Here is a 21,648-nt window from a genome sequence, read left to right as displayed (position 1 = left end):
TTAAAAATCAATTTCAAAAATTTCTAAATTTTATAATTTTTTACTGTTTAGTACCCCAATAATGTAAAAAATTAGACTTTTTAAATAGTTTATTTTGTATTTCAGACCAAATAACAATTGAATTTAGGCAAAAATTGACAAAAATTTAGATAATTTTAAAATTAAATTTTTTAATCATTCATACTTTTCGTAAAGCATTCAAAATAATCAATATTAAAAGTGACAAATAATTTGATATATTATCTGGTCAGATAAACTTACTAAAAATTAACGTTTTTTAATTCTAAATGACCGTTAATGAAATATTTTTTATTAATAAAGAACAATATTTTAAAATGATTTTCATCAAATATTATCTAAATAAAAAATACTAAAAATTTGATTTTAAACATGATTTTATGATTAATTTTAAAAATTAGAATTAATTATTAATAATTAGAAAATCTCATTAAAAATTGAAAACTAAGTAAAATGATCATAAAAATATGTCAATGCCATTAGCTACTGAGTTTAAAAATGCAATTTTTGAATTTTTGGAAATTTTGATGATTTTTGCAGTGCAGGAACACAGCAAAATTCGAAATTGTTTTTAAAATAGTTTATTTTTTTACATCCATTGGCCAAATAGGAATTGATTTTTTGACTACTTTATGAAAAAAGTGAGGCATAGTTTAGATACTGACATGTGATGTGAAATATTATCTGGTCGAACATACTTAAACAAAATAATTTCTTATTAAAATGACCGTTAATTTTTGGTTTTGATTGACCGTTAATTCATTAATAAATGACCGTTAATAAAATATTTTTTTTTTAATTAAAAACAAATTTTTAAAATGATTTTTGATGAAAATCATCTTAATAAAAAATACTAAAAATTTGATTTTAAGCATGATTTTATGATTAATTTTGAATTTTTTGAATTAATTATTAATAATTAGAAAATCTCGATGAAAATCAAAAATTAAGCAAAATAATCATAAGAACATATGAATGCCATTAGGTATTAAGTTTAAAAATGCAATTTTTGAATTTTTGAAAATTTTGATGATTTTTGCTGTGTTCCTGCACAGCAAAATTCGAAATTGTTTTTTGAATAGTTTATTTTTTACATTCATTAAATAAATACCGATGGGATTTTCACTGATTTACAAAAGTACGATGTGATTTTATAATTGACATATTATGTGAAATATTATCTAGTCGAACAAACCTAAACAAAATAATTTGTTAATGGGTGACCGTTAATTTTTGATTTTTTAGATGAAATAGGAAGAAATAGAAAATTAAGGGAAATTAGGATATTAGAGCATAAATACTGAACATTCTAAGTTTAAAAATGCGAATAAAGGAAGGCAGAAACAATAAAGGAAAAATTAGTGTCAGATTCGACTTTTTCAATGGTTTATCGAAAAGTGACACATTGAAATGTGATGTGAAAAATTACTCGGTCGAACAGACTTAGTCAAATAATTTCTACGCAAAATGATCGTTAACTTCTATTTTAAATGACCGTTAACTTTAAGTTTAAGTGACCGTTAATTTACATTTTTGATTGACCGTTAATTCTTATTTTAATTGACCGTTAATTTCTTCTTGATTGACCGTTAATTCTTATTTTAATTGACCGTTAATTTTCATTTTAATTGACCGTTAATTTTGATTTCTAATTGACCGTTAATTTTTCCTTTGAAATGACCGTTAAATAAGAAATATTTATTTAATTAAAAAAGAATATTTCAAAATGATATTTGATGAAAATCATCTTAATAAAAATTGTTCAAAATCATATTTTATAGATGAATTTATGATTAATTTTAAAAATTAGAATTAATTATTAATAATTAGAATATTTCGATAAAAATTGAAAATTAAGCAAAATGATCATTAAAACATGAGAAGTACTACTGATATTAAGTTTAAAAAATAGATTTTTGAAATTTTGAAAATTTTGATGATTTTTGCTGTGCAGCACCCCAACAACGTAAAAAATTAGACTTTTTAAATAGTTTATTTGATGTTTATGACCAAATAACAATTGAATTCTGTCAAAATTGATGAAAAATTGGAAATTTTTATGAAAATTTTTCAAATTTCTTTTGACTAGTTTACAAAAAGTGTCAAGAGACATGTGATGTGAAATATTATCTGGTCGGATGAAAAAACATAAAATATTTTTTTTATAAAGAATATTTTAAATTGATTTTCATCAAAAATTATCTTAATAAAAAATACTTAAAATCATGAATTCAAGATGAATTTATGATTAATTTTAAAAATTAGAATTAATTATTAATAATTAGAATATTTCAAAAAAAAATGAAAATTAAGCAAAATGATCATAAGAAAGCATGAATGTCATTAGTTAATAAGTTTAAAAATGCAATTTAAAAAATTTTGAAAATTTTGATGATTTTTGCTGTGCAGCACCCCCATTAATGTAAAAAATTAGACTTTTTAAATAGTTTATTTTGTATTTCAGACCAAATAACAATTGAATTCTGTCAAAATTGATGAAAAAATAATATTAAGAATAATTCATTATAATAATAAAGTATACAAAATATTTTGAATTTTTATTTGGTCGGACAAAAATAAGTAAAAAAAATTGAAAAAAATTTTTTTTTAAATTACATTATAATAACCATACAACTTAGGCTGACCCTCAGTGAATCGTGACTAAATGCCACTCTTACACTTACAGGACCCTAGTTGACAAAATGTCTTCTACATTTGGTCATTAAAACTAAAGAGATTTTTATTTAAAAAATATATTAATTTTATCTCATAATTTTAAAATAGTTTTAAAGTATCAATTTTTAGAAGAGTTTCTGGCTTAAGAGGCCTTCAGCCATTATCTCAGATGGCGTAGCTTTGGAACATTTAGTTTCCTAAAAATTCCTTAACCAGAGACCATAATCAACAGTTCCTCTCGTACTAAATCAAACTACTAACATGATACTTAATATAAATATCCAGTAGGATAAAACAAACCTGGCTCACGACGGTCTAAACCCAGCTCACGATCCCTGATACGGGTGAACAATCCAACCCTTAGTGACTTATACATCACTAGATAGGGAAAGAGCCGACATCGAAGAATCAAAAAGCTGCGTTGATTTTGATCTCTTAGCAGCCACAAGCCAGTTGTCCCGGGAGGTAACTTGTCTGTCACCCCAAGTCTTACATACCTAAGACTAATTAGGGATCGTTAGGCCTTACTTTCATAACTGATTCTAGTACAAAACGACACAGTAAATTAAGCTTTTGGCCTTATCCTCAACGTAAGATTTCTGTCCTTACTGAGCGTTAACTTAGGACACCTTCGCTGCTTTTTCGAAGGTGTGCCGCCCCAGCCAAACTTTCTATCTAATTCTATCCTTTTAATTAAAAAGTAAGTATAATTCCAGAAAGGGTAGTGGTTTCTCATAATCCATTTATTAAATGTCCCACCTAGTCTGCACCCCTAACGAAACTATACAAAATTAGACCAAAGTGAAGCTCTACAGGGTCTTCTTTCCCCGCTGGATAATTTGTGCCCGTTCCCACAACTGTTGGTTGACGAGGTATTTCGCTACTTTGATAAGAGTCATAGTTACCCCAGCTATTTACCGGCGCTTAATTGAATTTTTCCAAGTTAACAAACACAGCACTGAGCAGGATTCATATTATGTTTAATACTTTTATTAGTAATTACATAATACTAAGTTTTTATTAAACAGTTGGGCTCTCCCTGTAACTATCGGTTCTGATTTCCATCAGAGCCAAGCTTTATCCCGAAGTTACAGCTCTAATTGGCCGAATTCCCTAAATTATTATAACTTAATGGCCAGAAGCTACTTACCTTGAAGACCTGATGCGGTTATCGGTACGAGTAAAAATTTTTCTATTTTAAATTATCTTTTCAAGGATTAATTAAATAGCCGTAACTTAAAACGAATTTTAAGTTTTACTAAATTATTTCAACTATTCTCCAATTGATTTGATTCTTAGGAAATAATTAAAGTTATATAGGAAAGAAATCCCTATTATTTACAGTATTTAATTAATATTGATAATTTTTTAAATTTGTGTTACCACTATTTATTAAAAAAATTTTTAGTTATGAAATATCATTCATATTCCCTTTCTTTCTTTATTGAAATTAGGTTCGACTAACTCTGGGTCTATTTAAGTTGCCCAGAAACCCTACTCCTCATCAGCCCCCCAGGATTTTAACCTGGATAATCGCTACTTCAATTAGGATTTGTAATAAATAACTTTTAATTTAAATTTACATTTAAAAATTCTTAAAGTTATTCACATCCCCCTACTAAATAATTATTTAAAAATTATTTGTATAGTATCAGTAATTACTATATGCGCCATTCATTTTCGAGGCCAGAGTATTCGGCGGGGGAGTTTTAACACACTCATTAACGGATACCTGCTTTTAGGGGCACCGACCCGCTGTCTAAATACATGGACTCTCTTAATGGTTTCATTAATAGTAAATTTAGGCACTTTATCTATACGTTAGGTTCATCCCTTTTTCGCCATAACCGCTTACCGGTAAGAGCCCACTTGTATATATATATTCAAAAGATGATTAATTTCTTTAAGAAAAATTATTCATTTTAAGAAGGTTCGAAGTTTGGAAATAAGTTGCAGAACCGGAGTTCCACTACACCTCTACCCATTTCTCTACTCTCCTTAACTATTAATAAATATTACAGCTATCCTTAGGGAAAAATGGGAGGATGCCAGCTAGTAGGGAGGTTCGATGAGTCTTTCGCACCTATACCCATATCAAGCAAATGATTTGCACATCAATAACGCAGACGATCTTCCATCAGAGTTTCCCCTGACTTCAATCTGTACAGGCATAGTTCACCTCCATTCGGGTTTTGACAATAATACTCTATAGCCATCTCAAAAAAAAGAGCAGTTAATTTCTTTTCGCATTTAAATTTTAATAATTAAATACTCGTATTATAGTCAAACTCCCTAATCCGTGTTTCAAGACGGGTGTATTAATGAAATACCTTACCCTAAACAAGTTCAGGCGCTATTAACTCTCCGTTCAGGAGTTCTTTTCATCTTTCGTTCACACTACTTGTATACTATCGGTCTCTTTACGATATTTAGCTTTAGATAGGATGTACTACCTATTTTAAGATAGCATTCTCAAGCTATCCGACTCTTTTATTTAAACCTATGCTTAATTAAAATAATTGTAACGAGGCTTAAACTCTTTATAGCCATGTATTTAATCAATAGTTTAATATTTTAATTAATAAGTTTAAAAAATTACATTAATCTAAAAAAAAGATTTTAAATTATCGAGCTTTACTCTCTTCGGTCGCACTTACTAAGAGTATCCTAGTTAGTTTATTTTCCTCCGCTTATTGAGATGCTTCAGTTCAGCGGGTTTTCCTATATAATTTAGAACAATTTTATATAAGCTTAAAATTATTTCTCATTTTTTATTTAAAATGATTAATTAATTATTATTTGTTACTAAATTATATATGTATTTATTAATAAATTAATAAATACGCAATATGCATTCAAAGATCGAACTTATCACAAATTGAGCTAATCTAGTCGCTTATCACATTATGCAATGTTCTTCTTCGTGTAAAGAGCCAAGACATCCGTTGTTTAAGGTTTAATTAATGATTGAAAATTAATTTTGTATATTATTTTTTTATTTTTAAAATTATTGTTTAAATTTTATTTACTAAACTGATCCAACGGCAGGTTCACCTACCGTTACCTTGTTACGACTTCTCCTTCCTCTAGATAACGTGATTTAATCACCTTCTTTTTTTTTTTTTTTTAAATCCAATGATTTCACCGAGTCATCCAATCGGTAGGAGCGACGGGCGGTGTGTACAAAGGGCAGGGACGTATTCAACGTGCGTTGTTGACACACTTTTACAAGGGATTCCTGGTTCATGATAATGATTACAATCATCAATCCCAACTACGTTAAAAATTATAAGAGTAGCTTTTCATTTTATTTAAAAAATGATCTTTTCAAATTAGCTTTAAATTATTCTTATTGTTTTTTTTTTTTTTTCGCGCGTGCAGCCCAGAGCATCTAAAGGACATCACGGACCTGTTATTGCTATCCTCTTCCTCCTGCTTAGACGCAGGGAGTCCCAATTAGAAATTAAAAATAATATTTAAAATATTATTAATTATTTAATTGGTAATAATCTCGCTCGTTATCTGAATCAACGCTAGACAGGTCAACCCACGCACCACCAACGGCCATGCACCACCAAAAATTATATCCTGAAAGAACTTTATCCTGATCAGTCATTAAAAATATCTGGTTCTGGTAAGTTTCCCCGTGTTGATTCAAATTAAGCCACAAGCTCCACCCCTGGTGTGCCCTTCCGTCAATTCCTTCAAGTTTCAGCCTTGCGGTCGTAGTTCCCCCAGAGCCCATGAACTATTGATTTCTCTAATGGTCCTACTTCTAAAATAAAAAAATAAGCCCTCGTCGGCATAGTTTAAGGTAGGAACTACCCGGGTCTCTGATCCGGTTGGATACTCCTACTCTCGCCCTTGATCGATAGAACTCCACTTGATAGATGCTTTCGCCTTAGTTTCTCTCTCATGGGTCAAAACATTTCGCCGTTCGCCATGAAATAGATCTATCCCCGATGAATCTCCTTGATCTTATTTATAACAATGTTGTTATAAATAAAAATTTCATACTGCGCAAAATCATTCAAGTATATTTATCCTTACTTTAAGCGTCCTGATTTGTTCACAGTGAACGTAATTCATTAAATTACTTAATATTAATTCAGACTACGAGCGTTTTAACTGCAACAATATGGGAGCAAACTTGCAGAGCTGGAATTACCGCAGCTGCTGGCACCAGACTGGCCCTCTGCTAGGTTCCAATATAATGGAAAATTATATTCCTATATAATTTTATTATTAAAAATAAAAATTATAACTGGTCATTACCACCTCCGAGAATTTCGAGTGGGTAAGTTTCGCGCCTGCTGCTACCCGTGGATATAGTCGCTATCTCTCAGGCGCCTTCTCCGGCAGTACGACGGTAACCGCCCGTTACCCGTAATAGCTTAATTAGGAAAAGATCCTAAGTACTGGCCTGATAGGTCACTCATTCGATTGGATTTCCTTAAAATAAAGGTAAAATTTATCATTGTATTTAATTTCCAATGAAATTTTAAAAACATGTATTAGCACAAGAATTACTTCTGCTATCCATTTATGATTTCTTTTAAAAAATCTTTTCCAAGTAGATAATAAGTGTGTTAATGAGCTGTTCGCAGTTTAGTTACCTGAACTTACACTTGCATGGCTTAATCTATGACCATAGTGTGCTTCCTTGGCAGGATCAACCAAGTATAAATAATAAAAAATTGATAATTTAATAAATTTTTTTTTTTAATTTGTTACCACTGATTATAAATAAAAATAATTTTAATAAATTCTTTATTAATTAATTTTAATTTTATTAACCTAAATTACTTCTAAAATTATAAAAGCTTCATTCATAGAAAAAAAATAAAGAATAATTAATATAGAGTTTCTCCTATTTAATTTTTATTTAATTATTTTAAGTTTATTTTTTTCCTGAATTTTTTTACTTGTTATCCTCATAAGGGGCAAAACGACTTCATTTTCATAGGTAAAAATTTTAATAGACAAGAGCACTAATTTTTGCTTGAAATATATTTATATATATGTCAGAACATAAAATCAATTTACTCCTGATGATTTCTTTTGATGTAATTATTGTGATACACGGTTTGTCTCATTTGGCTGAGCTCATACGAAATATTCTATGAGATAAACTAAACAGTAAAGGAGCACGGAGGGCTCTTTGATGGGAATCTTCTTCATAATTAAATTTATTATATTTCTCAACTTTGAGTTTTAATTAATAAAAATCTGATAAAACTTCTAAGATATAACATATGAATGTTTTCTTTTCAATCTTGTAAAAGATTTAATTAAATGTGGTGGAATTCAAATCAATTGTATCACATTAACAATTTATTTGATTTTGATTTTTTATAATAGCTATAACCATGTGTACATTGCTATTAGTGAGTAAGCATTACCGTATATTAAAACATTTCAAAGTAATTATGCAGATTGCTAAATTTTTTTCGAATCATAATCAGATGAAAAACTTGAAGATTGATCTAATTATATAAAAAATAAGTTTGTGTCTTTTAATAAGAGCTAAATATTTTTAATTTTAAGAAATAATGTATGTATATTTATTTTGCGTTTGCCCATCCAACCTTAATTTCTCTTCCATCTATGTGGAACCCATTCATCCTATTGATTGCTTCATTTGCATCTCGGCTTCTTTTGTATGTCAAAAAAGCAAATCCTTTGGATTCATTTCTTTCACTCAAAATAAGTCTGCACTCACTTAATTCTCCAATCTGACTGAAAGCGTGATATATGTCGTCTACTGGTGTTCTGAAGTTAAGATTTGTTACAGAGATAGTGGATCCCAGAACTGTCATTATAATTGTCACTTTTGTGATAAAGGCAAACCGTTAAAGCTATTTCAATCGATAAATAATATGGACAACAAAATTCGAGATAAATCATTAATTTAAAAAAAATTTGCTAGCAAATAGAAATTTTAACATATGTTCAGTCCCAAAATTATGAATTAATTAAAATATGTAAAGAAAATCGAGAAAATTTTTTTTTTAGTGTTAACTTTCTCCATAGTGAAGTGAGTGAAAAATAGGAATATTACGAAAATTACAAAATTAAATCGAAAAAAAATTTTAAATATATATTACTAAATATGTTTTCTATGAATAATGCTACGGTGTAGACGTGGGTTATAATAAGGTGTTGGTCTACATGTTTTTCATCGCAGTCTCTGTACGAATATTTATATAAATATCAAAAGAAAATTATACAAAATCAAATAATGTTTAATATATATGTCATTTTTTTATGTATTATTGCTGAAAAATATTTTTAAATGTAAACTACCTGATGATTGTTTACATATCTATTATTTCAGAAGGGGCGACAAAGCCGTTTAAAAAACCGCCAAAATTTATTTTATGAATATTGGCCTAAATAAAGAACATGCCATCATTTAAAATACAATATTTTGTAAAATATTGTCTTGAATTATATAAATTGAAATATTATCTCATATTAACATACAGATATTGAGTAAGAACACCTCTTTTATTAAATAATTTATTTTTTACAACATTCAATATTAAATGGTTTACGCGTTACAACATTCTAAAAGTTGGAAAAATCAGAAAATTGATAATTTCTAAAAAACGGCTAGACAAAATTCTATAATATCATATATTCATTGTCTATATAATGAATTCAATCAAATATCTTGAAATTAGAAAAATCGTATCGTAACGTTTTTAGATATTATTATTTGAATATATTTGGTCGGACGGCGAATCAGTTTAAAATTCTAAAAAGTGACAATAAAAAAAATTTACTAAACTTGTTGGGAAGATTCAACATTTCTTCTAATGGTAGCATATCCAGTTGATGATACAATTCTTGAATTTCTTATTGATACCCATTTTTTATCAGTACTTATTTGAAAATACTTATATATAATGTCATTAAGAGAAATTTCATCGGAAAATTTCTCATTAATTTCAGAAAATAATGTTTTCATTTTAGCTGAAATTAAACTTTGATTTAATACAAGAATTGTTGAAGCTTCCTTGATGTATTTAGAAATTTCAAAATGTTAAATTATTTCACCTTCACTAAGGAATGCATCACTATCTGAAAATCTTTTAGATATTTATATGTCTTTATTTGGTATGCATATTTTTTTATACATTACTTGTTGGCAACATTCCATAAAATATGTTGCACTATGATTGTAATGACACAACCTCCTAACTTGGCCAAAAAAATGTTCAAGCCAATGAGTACCACAAGCACCAAGATGAATATCTTTGTTTTGATACAGAATATTTGATAAAGAATATACGAGTGACATCACTTTATCGATAGTATTTGTATATACACATGTAAGGATTTTTTCCTTCTGACATTGAGCGTGTTTGTTTTCGATCTCGTATTTCTATATTATAAGTTTCTTTATTAAGATACATCAACGCCCAAAATTATGACAAACATTCAATTCTTCGAGTTCTATATAAATTTTTATCCATAACAGACTTAATAAGTAATGTTGCAGGAATAAGTGATATTAACACTAATTTATCGGTTTCAAATGCTTTAAAAATATTATTATCGGTAAATAACATTATTGGTAGCATATCGTCCATCTTTTTACTATGACTTCCATCCAAAATAAATTCTAGGATGCCAACATCAATATAATCCTTTTTGTTAATCACCAAATCTCTATCAGGTAAAACACAAATTGAACTTCCACATACGATTCTATACCTCATGCATTTTACAAGATGGAGCATATCTTCAAAAACGAGAGGCATGTTTAAATCACTGATTAAATTTGGTAAAGAACAAGAAATATTAAAATTTTGAAATTTATCACAAATTGATTTAACAAACTCTAAATAACCAGTATCTCCGTCAAATGAAATGCCAACAACATTTATACCCAAGCCACCAAGTAAAATTGCAATTAATTCTAATTGAGATACAATTTCATTGTTAGATGAACCATTTTATTTTGATTTTATACATTAAGGGAAACCACCATTTTTTAAAGATATTGGACATATATAATAGACGAAATTATCGTTAATAATATTTTTGTTTGTTTTCATCTATAAATGATAATAATGCCTCTGAAGATGATCTCAAATAAGCAGCTATATATCTGTCAATATAACATTCCTCCATTAAACCTTCAATAAATCCATCTTAATGTATAATAACATTTAATGATATACCAGCTGCGTCAACTGCTAGAATAACATCATGGTTATTTTGGGAATGATTCTCATTTAAAAACACTTACAAAAGATGATCTATATGTTCAATACTTCCATCAAATACCTCTTTTGTAATATTTAACCTTTTATATTCTTCATTCTTCCAACGTTGAATTGTTCTCCAACAAGGGAATACTAAATTGAACTCCATTGACATCCATAAAGACTGTCCCATATTAGACAGACATATATAATCAGGTATAGCTTTTTTGTTGTGTCTCTTTGTTAAGAGATCATTAACATGCATTTTTAGAAAACAGTTATTTTCTATACTATGCAAAAGCTCACTTCTGGTATGTAAAGACTCAATTTTTTTTTTTTTTAATTTTTTGTTTTCTTCATATAATTGCTTATATTTAAATGAATGTAAATTAAATGAAGTTTTTAAATTTTTGATCTCTTCTTGTAAACGTAAAACTTGATATCGGAGTTGAGCATCAGTTGAATCTTGGAGATCATTTTTTCTTGGCTTAAAACCCCTTGTACATGTTGGTTTCATTGAACAACTTTCTTTTAACGTCAAAAATAAACATTAGATATTCTTATCGTACATTTAAATATATAAATAATAATTTTTGGTATAATGTTACGATATAATATCAAAAATATCAAATTTTATAAAGAAGGTACTAATATTATATTATATATTGTATTAATGATAATGATAAAGCAAATAATGTTAAGTCATGTGTTTCAATATTTTTCTCTAAAACTTTGTTTAAAAATGTTTCTTTTAAGTTTTGTAGTTGATTTGTATCTCTAAAAAATCGATAAGCGACTAAACTAAGTTTCGATTTAGGATTATTTAATATAATTTTTAATATTCTTGAACCAAAAAAGTTTCGATATAATTTCTTCAGTATGTATATTAGTAATTTGCATTACCGCTGGTAAACCTTCAAAATTTTGAATTTTGGATAAAAAAAAAAAAAAAATTTCTATGAAAATCGAAGATGATTCATATGCTAAAACATTATCAATAAGTTCAAACCCAATTAATGTTAATCGACTTCGAGATTTTTGTTGATTAATTAATGAAATGATTTCTTCAATTGATTCTTTAGAACAAGCAAAATCGCCCATTTGTTTCGGAGTTAATGTAATATCTTTATTTAATCGAAGTAATAAATGACATTTCTTATATATTAATGATTCTTTACCTGATTGTTTTTGTGATCGATATATATTTCTAACTCGAATCATTTGTTCTAATACTGATTTAAGTTTTACTGAAAATGTTTCATTTCGTTCGATTAATTCATTAAATAAATCTTGATGCTTACAAAACGCTGCTAAACAAACTCTATCTAATAATTTAATATCATTTGATAAGTTTTTGTTCATTGAAGGCTTATAATTCTTATATATATGAGACATAACATATATATCACCTTTTTCGCCTAAGAAATTATTCAAAATTTCACTAAAACAATTAATATCTGTATTAAATAAATCTTTTTGATTATTATTATCAAGATTTAATGATATTAAATGAGAAAATTCTTTTTCAAAAATTAGATAATTTTGTTCCTTGTAATAAAGTTGCAGCAAATTTACCATAAACAAATAAAAATAATCGAACAATTGATGATAAATCAGAATCGTCTGTAATTTCTAATGATTTATTAGATATAAAACCATAAATTTTAGATAACAAATCAGAGAATATATCAGTCAATATACGTGCAATTATATGATATGAAGATAATGATGTTAATAAACACATAAAATTATCAATTAATAATAAGATAAATGATTTTTTCGATTTCATCTGCAGTTTTAGCTAAGAGTATACTAAAGTTAAATTTATATGAAAGGATTTTACAATACATAGTTAAACAACCTAAAGGATTATTAATATCATTAAGTGATTTATCATCGAAATTTACTTCATCTAAATTATTATCACGTAAATATATAGATACCGTTGATATTAATACTCTTTGATGAATTAATAATATTGATTTGTTTTCATTTGGTATTAATGATGAAGAAATTGTGTTTTGTGGTAACATTTCTGATATTTTATTTGGTAAATCAAATTGTATATAAGCTAAGTTTTGACATGATTCAAGTTTACTATATATAAATGAAAGGATTTTTTGACTTTTTGTTTTATGTAATAATGTTATTAATATTTCAATTGATTCATTTTTACATTCATATAACATAATATGTAAGTTATTAAAAATATAAAAATGTTGCATAAGAATGTGGTAAATTTGGAATTATTTTTTAAACATAAGTCTCTAATATTTTGATTAGATTTAAAAACGACGTAAATTAGAATTAATTAAAAAATATTATTATATTATATAATGATTCATTCTTTGTTAATAATAATTTCGGTATAAAATCGAGAAATTCTATAAATAATTCTAAGTTTTCTGTTAAATAATATTTGGGAATAACATTTGAGCCAGTATAATGTATAATAATTTTATTCATATTACAAACAAATTTTTGGAATTCTTTCGAACTCTTTTTAAATGATTCATTAAAATCAAATAAACGATTATCATAACTACCCGCGAAATAATATCGTTGGATTTCTAATCGATTACTTTCTTGCATCGTAATAATCCAATGACATCTATTAATCGCATCTAAGTTCATTGTTAAACATATTTTTGGACTTTCAAAGAAGTCATCTGTAATATGTTTACCAGTGATTAATGAAAAAACTCGAAATAAATAATGAACATTATCAAGTCGATATATAAATGAGATAAAATTCCCATTGAATTAATCGATATACTGAGAATTTATTTGTAGAATTACTAAGGATTTTGTTTATAGGAAATCATTGTCGTCCCTTCTATTATTTCTTTGATGACTCTAATATGTTAAAATTATTGTCATTATACAATAAATATAAAAGTTTAGTAACAATACTCATTTTATTAAAATTGACAAATATATTTTCCTAAAGAATTTATATTAATAGAAATTAGAATTACATTTTTTAACTTCTGTGATATATTTAAACTTCCAGTGCTTCGTTATTCTGCTCAAAGTAAGCTTAATCCAGCAGCTTCATTTATCCCATTTAAGGGTTATACTAATTAAAGTAGTTAACTTGTATTTAAATAGAAAGCATATTTCTGTTGCTACCAAAAAATTAATAATTTTTTCACAGGATTGCTACTAATGTTTTCTCGTAGGTTATTTGTAACTATTATCTATCGATTGTTCCATAATTTCTGCTTGGATGGTGGGAGCAATATAAATAACGTTATCAAGTGTTAATTTTACTGATTTAATTTTAAATATTTTTAAAGATAAATTAAAATTATTTGAGATTAGTTAGTAAGATTATCATATGGGAACAGGAAGAAAATGGTATAATTGATTTAATAATCTTTATTATGAATGGTTTTTGCTGATATATATGAGGGGTCCAAAAAGTTTTGACCCCATTCCCTTTTTTCGATGAATAAATAATATATATTTTTTTTAATTAACTTTTATTTATGGTAGTACTCCCCATGATTCTTAATCACCCATTCAAGTCTTTTTATCCATGCTTCAAACACCATTTGAAGCTCTTCAAAAGTGACACCGTCGAATATGCGTATAATTTCATTTTCTAAATCTTCTTCTGAATTTATCTCCACACCCTTTAGGTTTTCCTTTGCCATTCCAAAGAACCAAAAATCACATGGACTTAGATCTGGTGAATAATATTAATGAGGAATTCTATTAATTTTTTCTTCTTTTAATTTTTGAGCAACAAGTTATCCATTATGTATAGGGGAGTTATCCATATGAATCTTTAAATTTTAAAAGGTGGTTGTTTCTTGTCATAATCAACATTTTCGTGAAATTGTGGTATTATATAATCAATAAAATATCGCTGATTAAATTTGTAATCAGAAGGTAATGCATCAATGCAAAGTATTTTCGTCCCATTAAAGAAAATTGTGAACATTGTTTTTTTGGATTGAATTTTCTTGAAGACTATCGGTGGTACCATATCACGTGATTCTGCATACATTTCTTTATGTTCATATTCATAAAAGAACCACGACTCGTCACCAGTCATAATTGTATTAAAAAAGTTTTTTCTAGCTTTGATTAATTTTTTTAGAATTTCTTTGAAATACTCAACCCTTTTTTCCTTATCGTCTTCCGATAGCATATGGGGGATCCACCTATTTCGATACTTTTTTAATACTTCTCAGAATTTTTAGACATTGGCAGCGCTCTCTGATTTTGGGGTGCCCCGGCGATGAAATTATCACAAAGACACATTCCTTCCTTCAGCTTAATAATAATATTTTTTATAATATGTTAACTAAATCTATTTTAAATTAAAAATTTGTATAAAATTAGTTCACTTTTTTGATTTAAACAATGTGTTAAATCAATTATATAGAACAACATATCACTTTCATTAATTGCTGTAAATATTATGTTGATGTTTGATTTTGTAACATTTGGCGATATATTGGAATATCCATTAACCTATAAATATAAACAATGCCCTACGAAAACGCCATCACCGTCTTTGCATTGTAACCATAAATAAAAAATTTGCTTGATATTTCATCATCAGTACACACGTATGTAAATTTGGAATCTGATCCATATCAAAAATGACATAAGTTTCCATTTATCTGAACAAACATATGAATTTACGACCAAAAATCTAATTTAATACATATTTAAAATTTTATTTCTTAAAATTTATCATCAAACATTAATTTTTTTCTATATCTACCACGATCACGCTAATGTTATCCATGCTCCCTCTTGCGAATGCCGTATTTCTCAGCAAGAACGCCGCGAAATCCACATCCGCGTTATCCCTTACGATGATTCCTATTTCCTCGTTGCTGACCACATCGAACAGTCCGTCGCATCCCAGCACGAGTCTGAAGTCGTTCTTCTGTCTGTTGTAGCTTGTCATGTCCGGTGTCCTTGTTACGCCGGGCACACGGAAGTCTCCGATTGCTCTCGAGATAGCCAATATTCCGGCAGTCCTTTTGCTTTCGATGTACGATCGATTTTCTTTCACCAAATCGATTTCAGTTCTTTCCGTCGCTTTATGGTCGATAGTCAAAGGGATTATGTTTCCGTCTTTCCGGACAACAATCGCACGCGCGTCGCCGAGATGCGCACATCCGATTTCATTTTGACTTATTAATGTAAACACTAATACGGCGCCATCTTTAACATCGTTCTGATGTAATATGATGTCCAAGTCTTTAACCATCGACGAGAATCCGCTGATTGACTTGTTGGTCAATGAAAGAAATAACAACGGAATGTAATATGACGCAAGATGCGCAGACTCTTGGCCGCCATGCCCATCAATAACAGAAAAGATATCAATCCCAGGAAGGATGTTACGCCTTACGACAATGGTGTCTTCCATCGTGGGACGAAATCCTTTCATTTCGGAGTAGCCGACATTCTCACAGCTGTATAAACTTATCGACTTATTTTGTGGGTTTTGTTTGACAATTTGAGGATTCGATGTGATGAATTCAATGATATTCAATGGGATAGGATGCTTCGGACTTGAAATGTTCGTTTTGGTGATGTCTATCGTTGTCAAAACCGGAAAATTACTGAAATGCAATTTCGATTTCAATGGATTATGTGATAAATTTAACGTGCTCAAAAACGTTAATTTTGTAGTTTTGAATTTCTTTAATTGGTTATGCGATAAGTCTAATTCTTGTAAATATTTGCCATTCGTTAATATAAATTTTTTTATTCGATTAAATGATAAGTTGAGAATAGAGATACTATCGGGAATAGATGGTATTTCCTTAAGATCATTCGAAGATAATGAAATTTGTGTCACTTTTGGTAATGTTGCCAATGTTGAAATGTGGTTACAAGAAAAGTCAATAAAATTCAGACGTGGAACTTTGTAAACAGATTCTGGAATTTCACCAAAATTACATTTAAAGGCTATTAACGTCGTTAGTGTTGTTGGTAATTCAGGTAAATCTGAAATATTATTTTCGCAGATTATTAATGTGTTTAGTTTTAATGATGATATAGAACTTGGTAATGACGTAATACGATTTAGCGTAAGATTTAATACTTTTAAACTATTAAGTAATGAAATTGTTTCAGGAATTTCATTGATACGATTATTTGTTAACACTAATTGTTGAGTACTTAAGCTGATGTTTTCAATATCAATTTTGTTAATCTTGTTATCTTTCATAAAGAGAAAATGTGACTGACATTGCTTTAAGTTGGGAATAGAAGTGAATTCATTCGATGTAAAGTTCAGAATTATGGGTTTTGTGAAAGTCGGAGTGGTAATGGAACTAATCGCGTTAAACTGGGCACTGAAGCTTTCAATGTTAGCTGGAAGTTGCGGGACTGTTTGAATTCTGTTGTTTGAGATATCAAGTTTTAGAAGATTTTGATGATTTGTGAAATCAATTGATAACTCAGTTAATATGTTGTGTGATAAATCTAAAGTAACTATGGATAAAGGAATTTCTGTTGGTGTTGTTTCAAGAAAATTATATGAACAATAAAATTCTTCGATATTTGGAGATATCTTCATAAGATTGGGAAACTCGACAAGACGATTAAGAGAGAGATCAAGGAGCTTAAGGGATGGGAAAAAACAGTCTTCAGAAACTTCTGTGATCTCATTACCAGATAACCTTAATTCACTTATCTTTGGTAAGAAAAAAGATATTGATCGAATTGAATTAAAACCTATGTTAAGAACCTCAAGAGAGTCTGGAAAATTTGGGAAATTTGTAAAACGATTTAAAAACAAATTTAATATTTGAAGTTTGGATAATGATGAAAAATCCGAAGTTTCTTCTGTTAATTCGTTATGTTCAAGATTAAGATTTTTGATTGATTTCATTTCTTTAAGTTGTTGCGGAATTTTTGAAAATCCATTATTAGATAAGTTAAGTATTTCAAGAGAATCAAAAGAAAATTGAACATCATCAAAATCAACTTGTGATAGGTTGTTATTTGATATGTCTAATACTTTTAGATTGGGAAGAGATAACGGAAATTTTTTGATTTGATTATATGGTACATCAATAGAATTTATTGAATTTTCTGGTGGAATAAAATAGGGTATTTCAGTTAAATTTCCATTTGGTATACTAATGCTTAAAAGATTTTCTGTCAGAATGGGGAGTGATTCGTTTTGCCCCATTGATTTTTGACAGAATTGAATAAAAATGAAAAAGTGACAATTGCATTTCATTAGTCAGCTATAACTTTAAAGACACATTAAAACACAAATAATAGGGTTACGTAAAAATGGAAAAATTTCAACCAATATTAATTGGTGTCCTCAACAAAAATGGGTTTGACCAAATCTAAGATTCTAAGGCTTGCTTAAGTTAAGTAAAAAGACAAATCCAAATATAACATTTGAGATATTAAAGCATTTCAGCAAATTCTAGAAAACTGCTTCGATTTGTATTCTTCATTTTTACAACGATTCAAGAAACTGAACACCAAAAAAATCGTGCAAATTTCAATCTATGTTTCCCTGGTTTATGGAAAGTGCCACCTTATTCACTGGAACTTAAAATACGATCAAATTTCTCACAATATCGAACCGGCGATGTGTAGGATGTTGAGGGTTGTTCAGAAGAAATTTAAATTAGATATAAAATTCAATAATAAATATAACATCAAAATTTATTTATTTTACTTGGATAAGTGTAAGTTTTGTATCATAAATATTTTAGTTTCTTATCTTTGTTTAATGTAAATTATTGAATATTGAACATTTAATTGGCCGATTAGTAGCATTAATTCAAATGTCAACTTTTTCAGCTAATTTGGACACACGCGCTCAAGTGACCGATTTTAGCGTTATCGTTTTACTCAAAATTTATGAGGTTTCGATAGTTGGCCTGAGTAAATAAAATAATTTCTGAAAATTCAATATACGTTAAAAATTTCATTTTTTTGATGAGCAATCCATCAAATCTCCAAGATTTCTCAGGTTCTCTTGAAGAATTAAACAAAGAAATTACTAGCCATGATGGCCTTGTTGTTGTTAAATTTGGTTCAACGACCTGCATGCCATGCCGTCGTGTTCGTCAAATTTTACCAAGCCTTGCACGCGACAACCCAACAGTACACTTTATGAATGTAGAAGTCAACGAGGCGCCTGAAATTGCAGCTGCTTATGATATCACATCTGTTCCTAATACAAAATTTTTCAAAGGCAAAAATGAAGATGGCAAACCAATAGAAGTTACAAATGTAATTGGTGCCGCAATTCCACAAATCAAAGAAAAAATTGCTGCAAACAAATAAAAAAATATCATTAAAAAATTAAATAAAAAAACTAAAGTTACTTTTTGTTACATTAGCTCATTTAACTTTAATCTTTTCGTACCCCATGGTGATGTTATTTCATTTTCCAAAATGTACAATTTGACATCGATGTCTCATCGAAAATTATGAATAAAATACTTTTTAATACTATATATTAAACTCGACTTGCGATTTTCACCCATCGTATATAGCGATCATCCTACGATCTTGATATTATGGATATATAATATATATACATATTTACATCTATGATTAATAAAAAAATAAGAATTATATCTTGATATATTAAGAAATTAAAATTTCAGAAATTATTTGGGAAACAATGAAATATTAATTATTTTATTTGATTATATATAATCTTGATATTAAATTCTTTTCAAATCTATCGAAAATATTAATAAACTCAAAAAATTTCAAATATATTCATGTAATTGTCGTATATAAGTTATTTTCGATATGTGAATGCATATTCGGCCATATATTGGTACTTTCTCACAATAACTTTTTTAAATATAGTAACAGTTTTTTTATTATTGAATTTTTTCAACGGTACTTTTTCCCCCTTCGTATGATAATTTATAATCAATTGAAAAATTATTAGTCATCCTGTGTATTAATCTTTTCCCGATACTTATGTTATAAGACAAAACCCTCCTTTTATTGCCTTTTTTCTTTTCAACTGAGTGAATGATTTTTGTTCCGATAACGTTATCGATTTAATTCATGAATAGTAAATTTACTATGATTCTTTTTTGACCTAGGATATGTTTTTTGCCGATAGCAAAAAACCCATAATTAAAATCTTATTTTATGCTATTCATTTCAAATTATGTGTAATTTTTGATTCATGTCTTTAATTCAGATTTCAAATATATTATAATCTGCAACAGAAAATATTCGTAGTTCATAATGATCAATTTTACATATTCTAGAATAAATCAATATTGATATATAATTTTCTTCCATTTCTTGTCTTCCTTGATCATTTGTAGCGGTTTTCAACCGTCATTTTTATTTGAAAAAAATTGGATTTTCAACTTTTTGAATTAGGTTTTGCTTCCTTCGGAAAGGGATAAGAGAAGATTAAGAAGATTTTCATAAAAAGATTTGGGCAAGATGGATGCGTTTTGGTTGAATAATGAAATATTTTTTAATGAAAAACTTCAAGTATATGAGATAAATGATGAGCTGCCTTTGGGATGGCAGAAAGATAATAAAGTTTTAATGAATAATGAAAATTTGAGTATTCCAAATAAAATTAAAGATGTGAATGGATTACATCATGAAGTTCATTCTATGTTTTTATTTATTAATTTTTTATATAAAAATTCATATCACATGTCCATGAAAATTTTTCCAGCGTCATTTAACAGCATTGGAATGAGCACATCAAAGATAAATTCTTTTCCAGACTTAATTGCACTTACAGAAATAATTTATAACATAAATACAAACAATCTTGATACATCTGTTTCTTCATTACGCAAATTTTATGATAATTCACGAACGTATTCATTCAACTTGATCATCTGCCGTTTCATTTACACTTTGTTTATAACAAGACTGAAAAATATAGATATAATTATTGAGTTTTTGAATATAATTGAACGAGATGTAAATAAAAATCAAGTTAAAATAATTGACATCTTTTCTCAATTCCTTCGGAAAAATAACTCACAAGAATCCAATTATCTTATCGAAAAGTTGATAGAAAAAGGTTTAATTAACTCATCGATTACTATAAATATGAAAAATTTATTTTTTTCACATTTTAAAGCACATTTCGTTTTAAATTATTGTTATCAATTTTCTGAATATTTCTCCAAAAACCTTGAAAAACTTAAAGCGAATAATTGGGAACTTCATCAGAAATATGTTAAAGAAGGAATAAACAGAATGAAATTGCGAAAATAATTCGGAATGATGAAATAGAAAAACTTCAAGAAATATCATCACAAGCAAACTTCGATTTGAATCAAACAATTGAGCCATCACTTTATGAAAGATATTCATTTATTAATCATAAAAATGTTACATTAATTGATTATGCAGCATTTTTTTTTTCAATTAAATGTTTTAAATATTTACTTATGAATGGAGCAAAATTAGATAATACAGGTAAATATGCAGTTGCAGGTGGAAATGAAGAAATAATTCATTTATGTGAACAAAATCATTCAACATTTGAAGATGCATATGAAGCAGCGATAGAATTTTATCGAAATGATATCTTTAAATATTTTTATGATAATAAGTTAAAAGAAATTAAGAATTTAGAAGAATTAGGAGCAAAATGTGTTTTACATGATAATTATGAACTTTTATCATTTTTACTTAAAGAAGGAATGAAAATAAATGAAAATATTCTCATTGCTTCAATCATAACAGGGAATTTATATATTACTCAATATTTTCTCGAAAG

The 21,648-nt window shown here is 27.8% G+C and overlaps 2 protein-coding genes across 2 annotated transcripts; one reads left to right on the top strand and one right to left on the bottom strand.

Annotated features, from left to right (window-relative positions):
* Nucleotides 1-15,630: 15,630 nt before the first annotated feature.
* Nucleotides 15,631-16,308, bottom strand: GO595_007380 (protein phosphatase 2C; the record flags this gene model as incomplete). The annotated part of the gene is made up of 1 exon (XM_067920837.1): nt 15,631-16,308. The coding sequence occupies one exon, from the start codon at nt 16,306-16,308 to the stop codon at nt 15,631-15,633; it is 678 nt and encodes a 225-aa protein (XP_067772899.1).
* A 2,546-nt stretch (nt 16,309-18,854) lies between these two features.
* Nucleotides 18,855-19,205, top strand: GO595_007379 (Thioredoxin family protein; the record flags this gene model as incomplete). The annotated part of the gene is made up of 1 exon (XM_067920836.1): nt 18,855-19,205. The coding sequence occupies one exon, from the start codon at nt 18,855-18,857 to the stop codon at nt 19,203-19,205; it is 351 nt and encodes a 116-aa protein (XP_067772898.1).
* Nucleotides 19,206-21,648: the final 2,443 nt, after the last annotated feature.

Source organism: Histomonas meleagridis (genome assembly GCF_020186115.1).
Source record: "Histomonas meleagridis strain 2922-C6/04-10x chromosome Unknown contig_51, whole genome shotgun sequence".
Classification (NCBI taxonomy): domain Eukaryota; phylum Parabasalia; order Tritrichomonadida; family Dientamoebidae; genus Histomonas; species Histomonas meleagridis.
The sequence above is the reverse complement of the archived record's forward strand: the minus strand, read 5'-3'. Positions and strand labels throughout refer to the sequence as shown.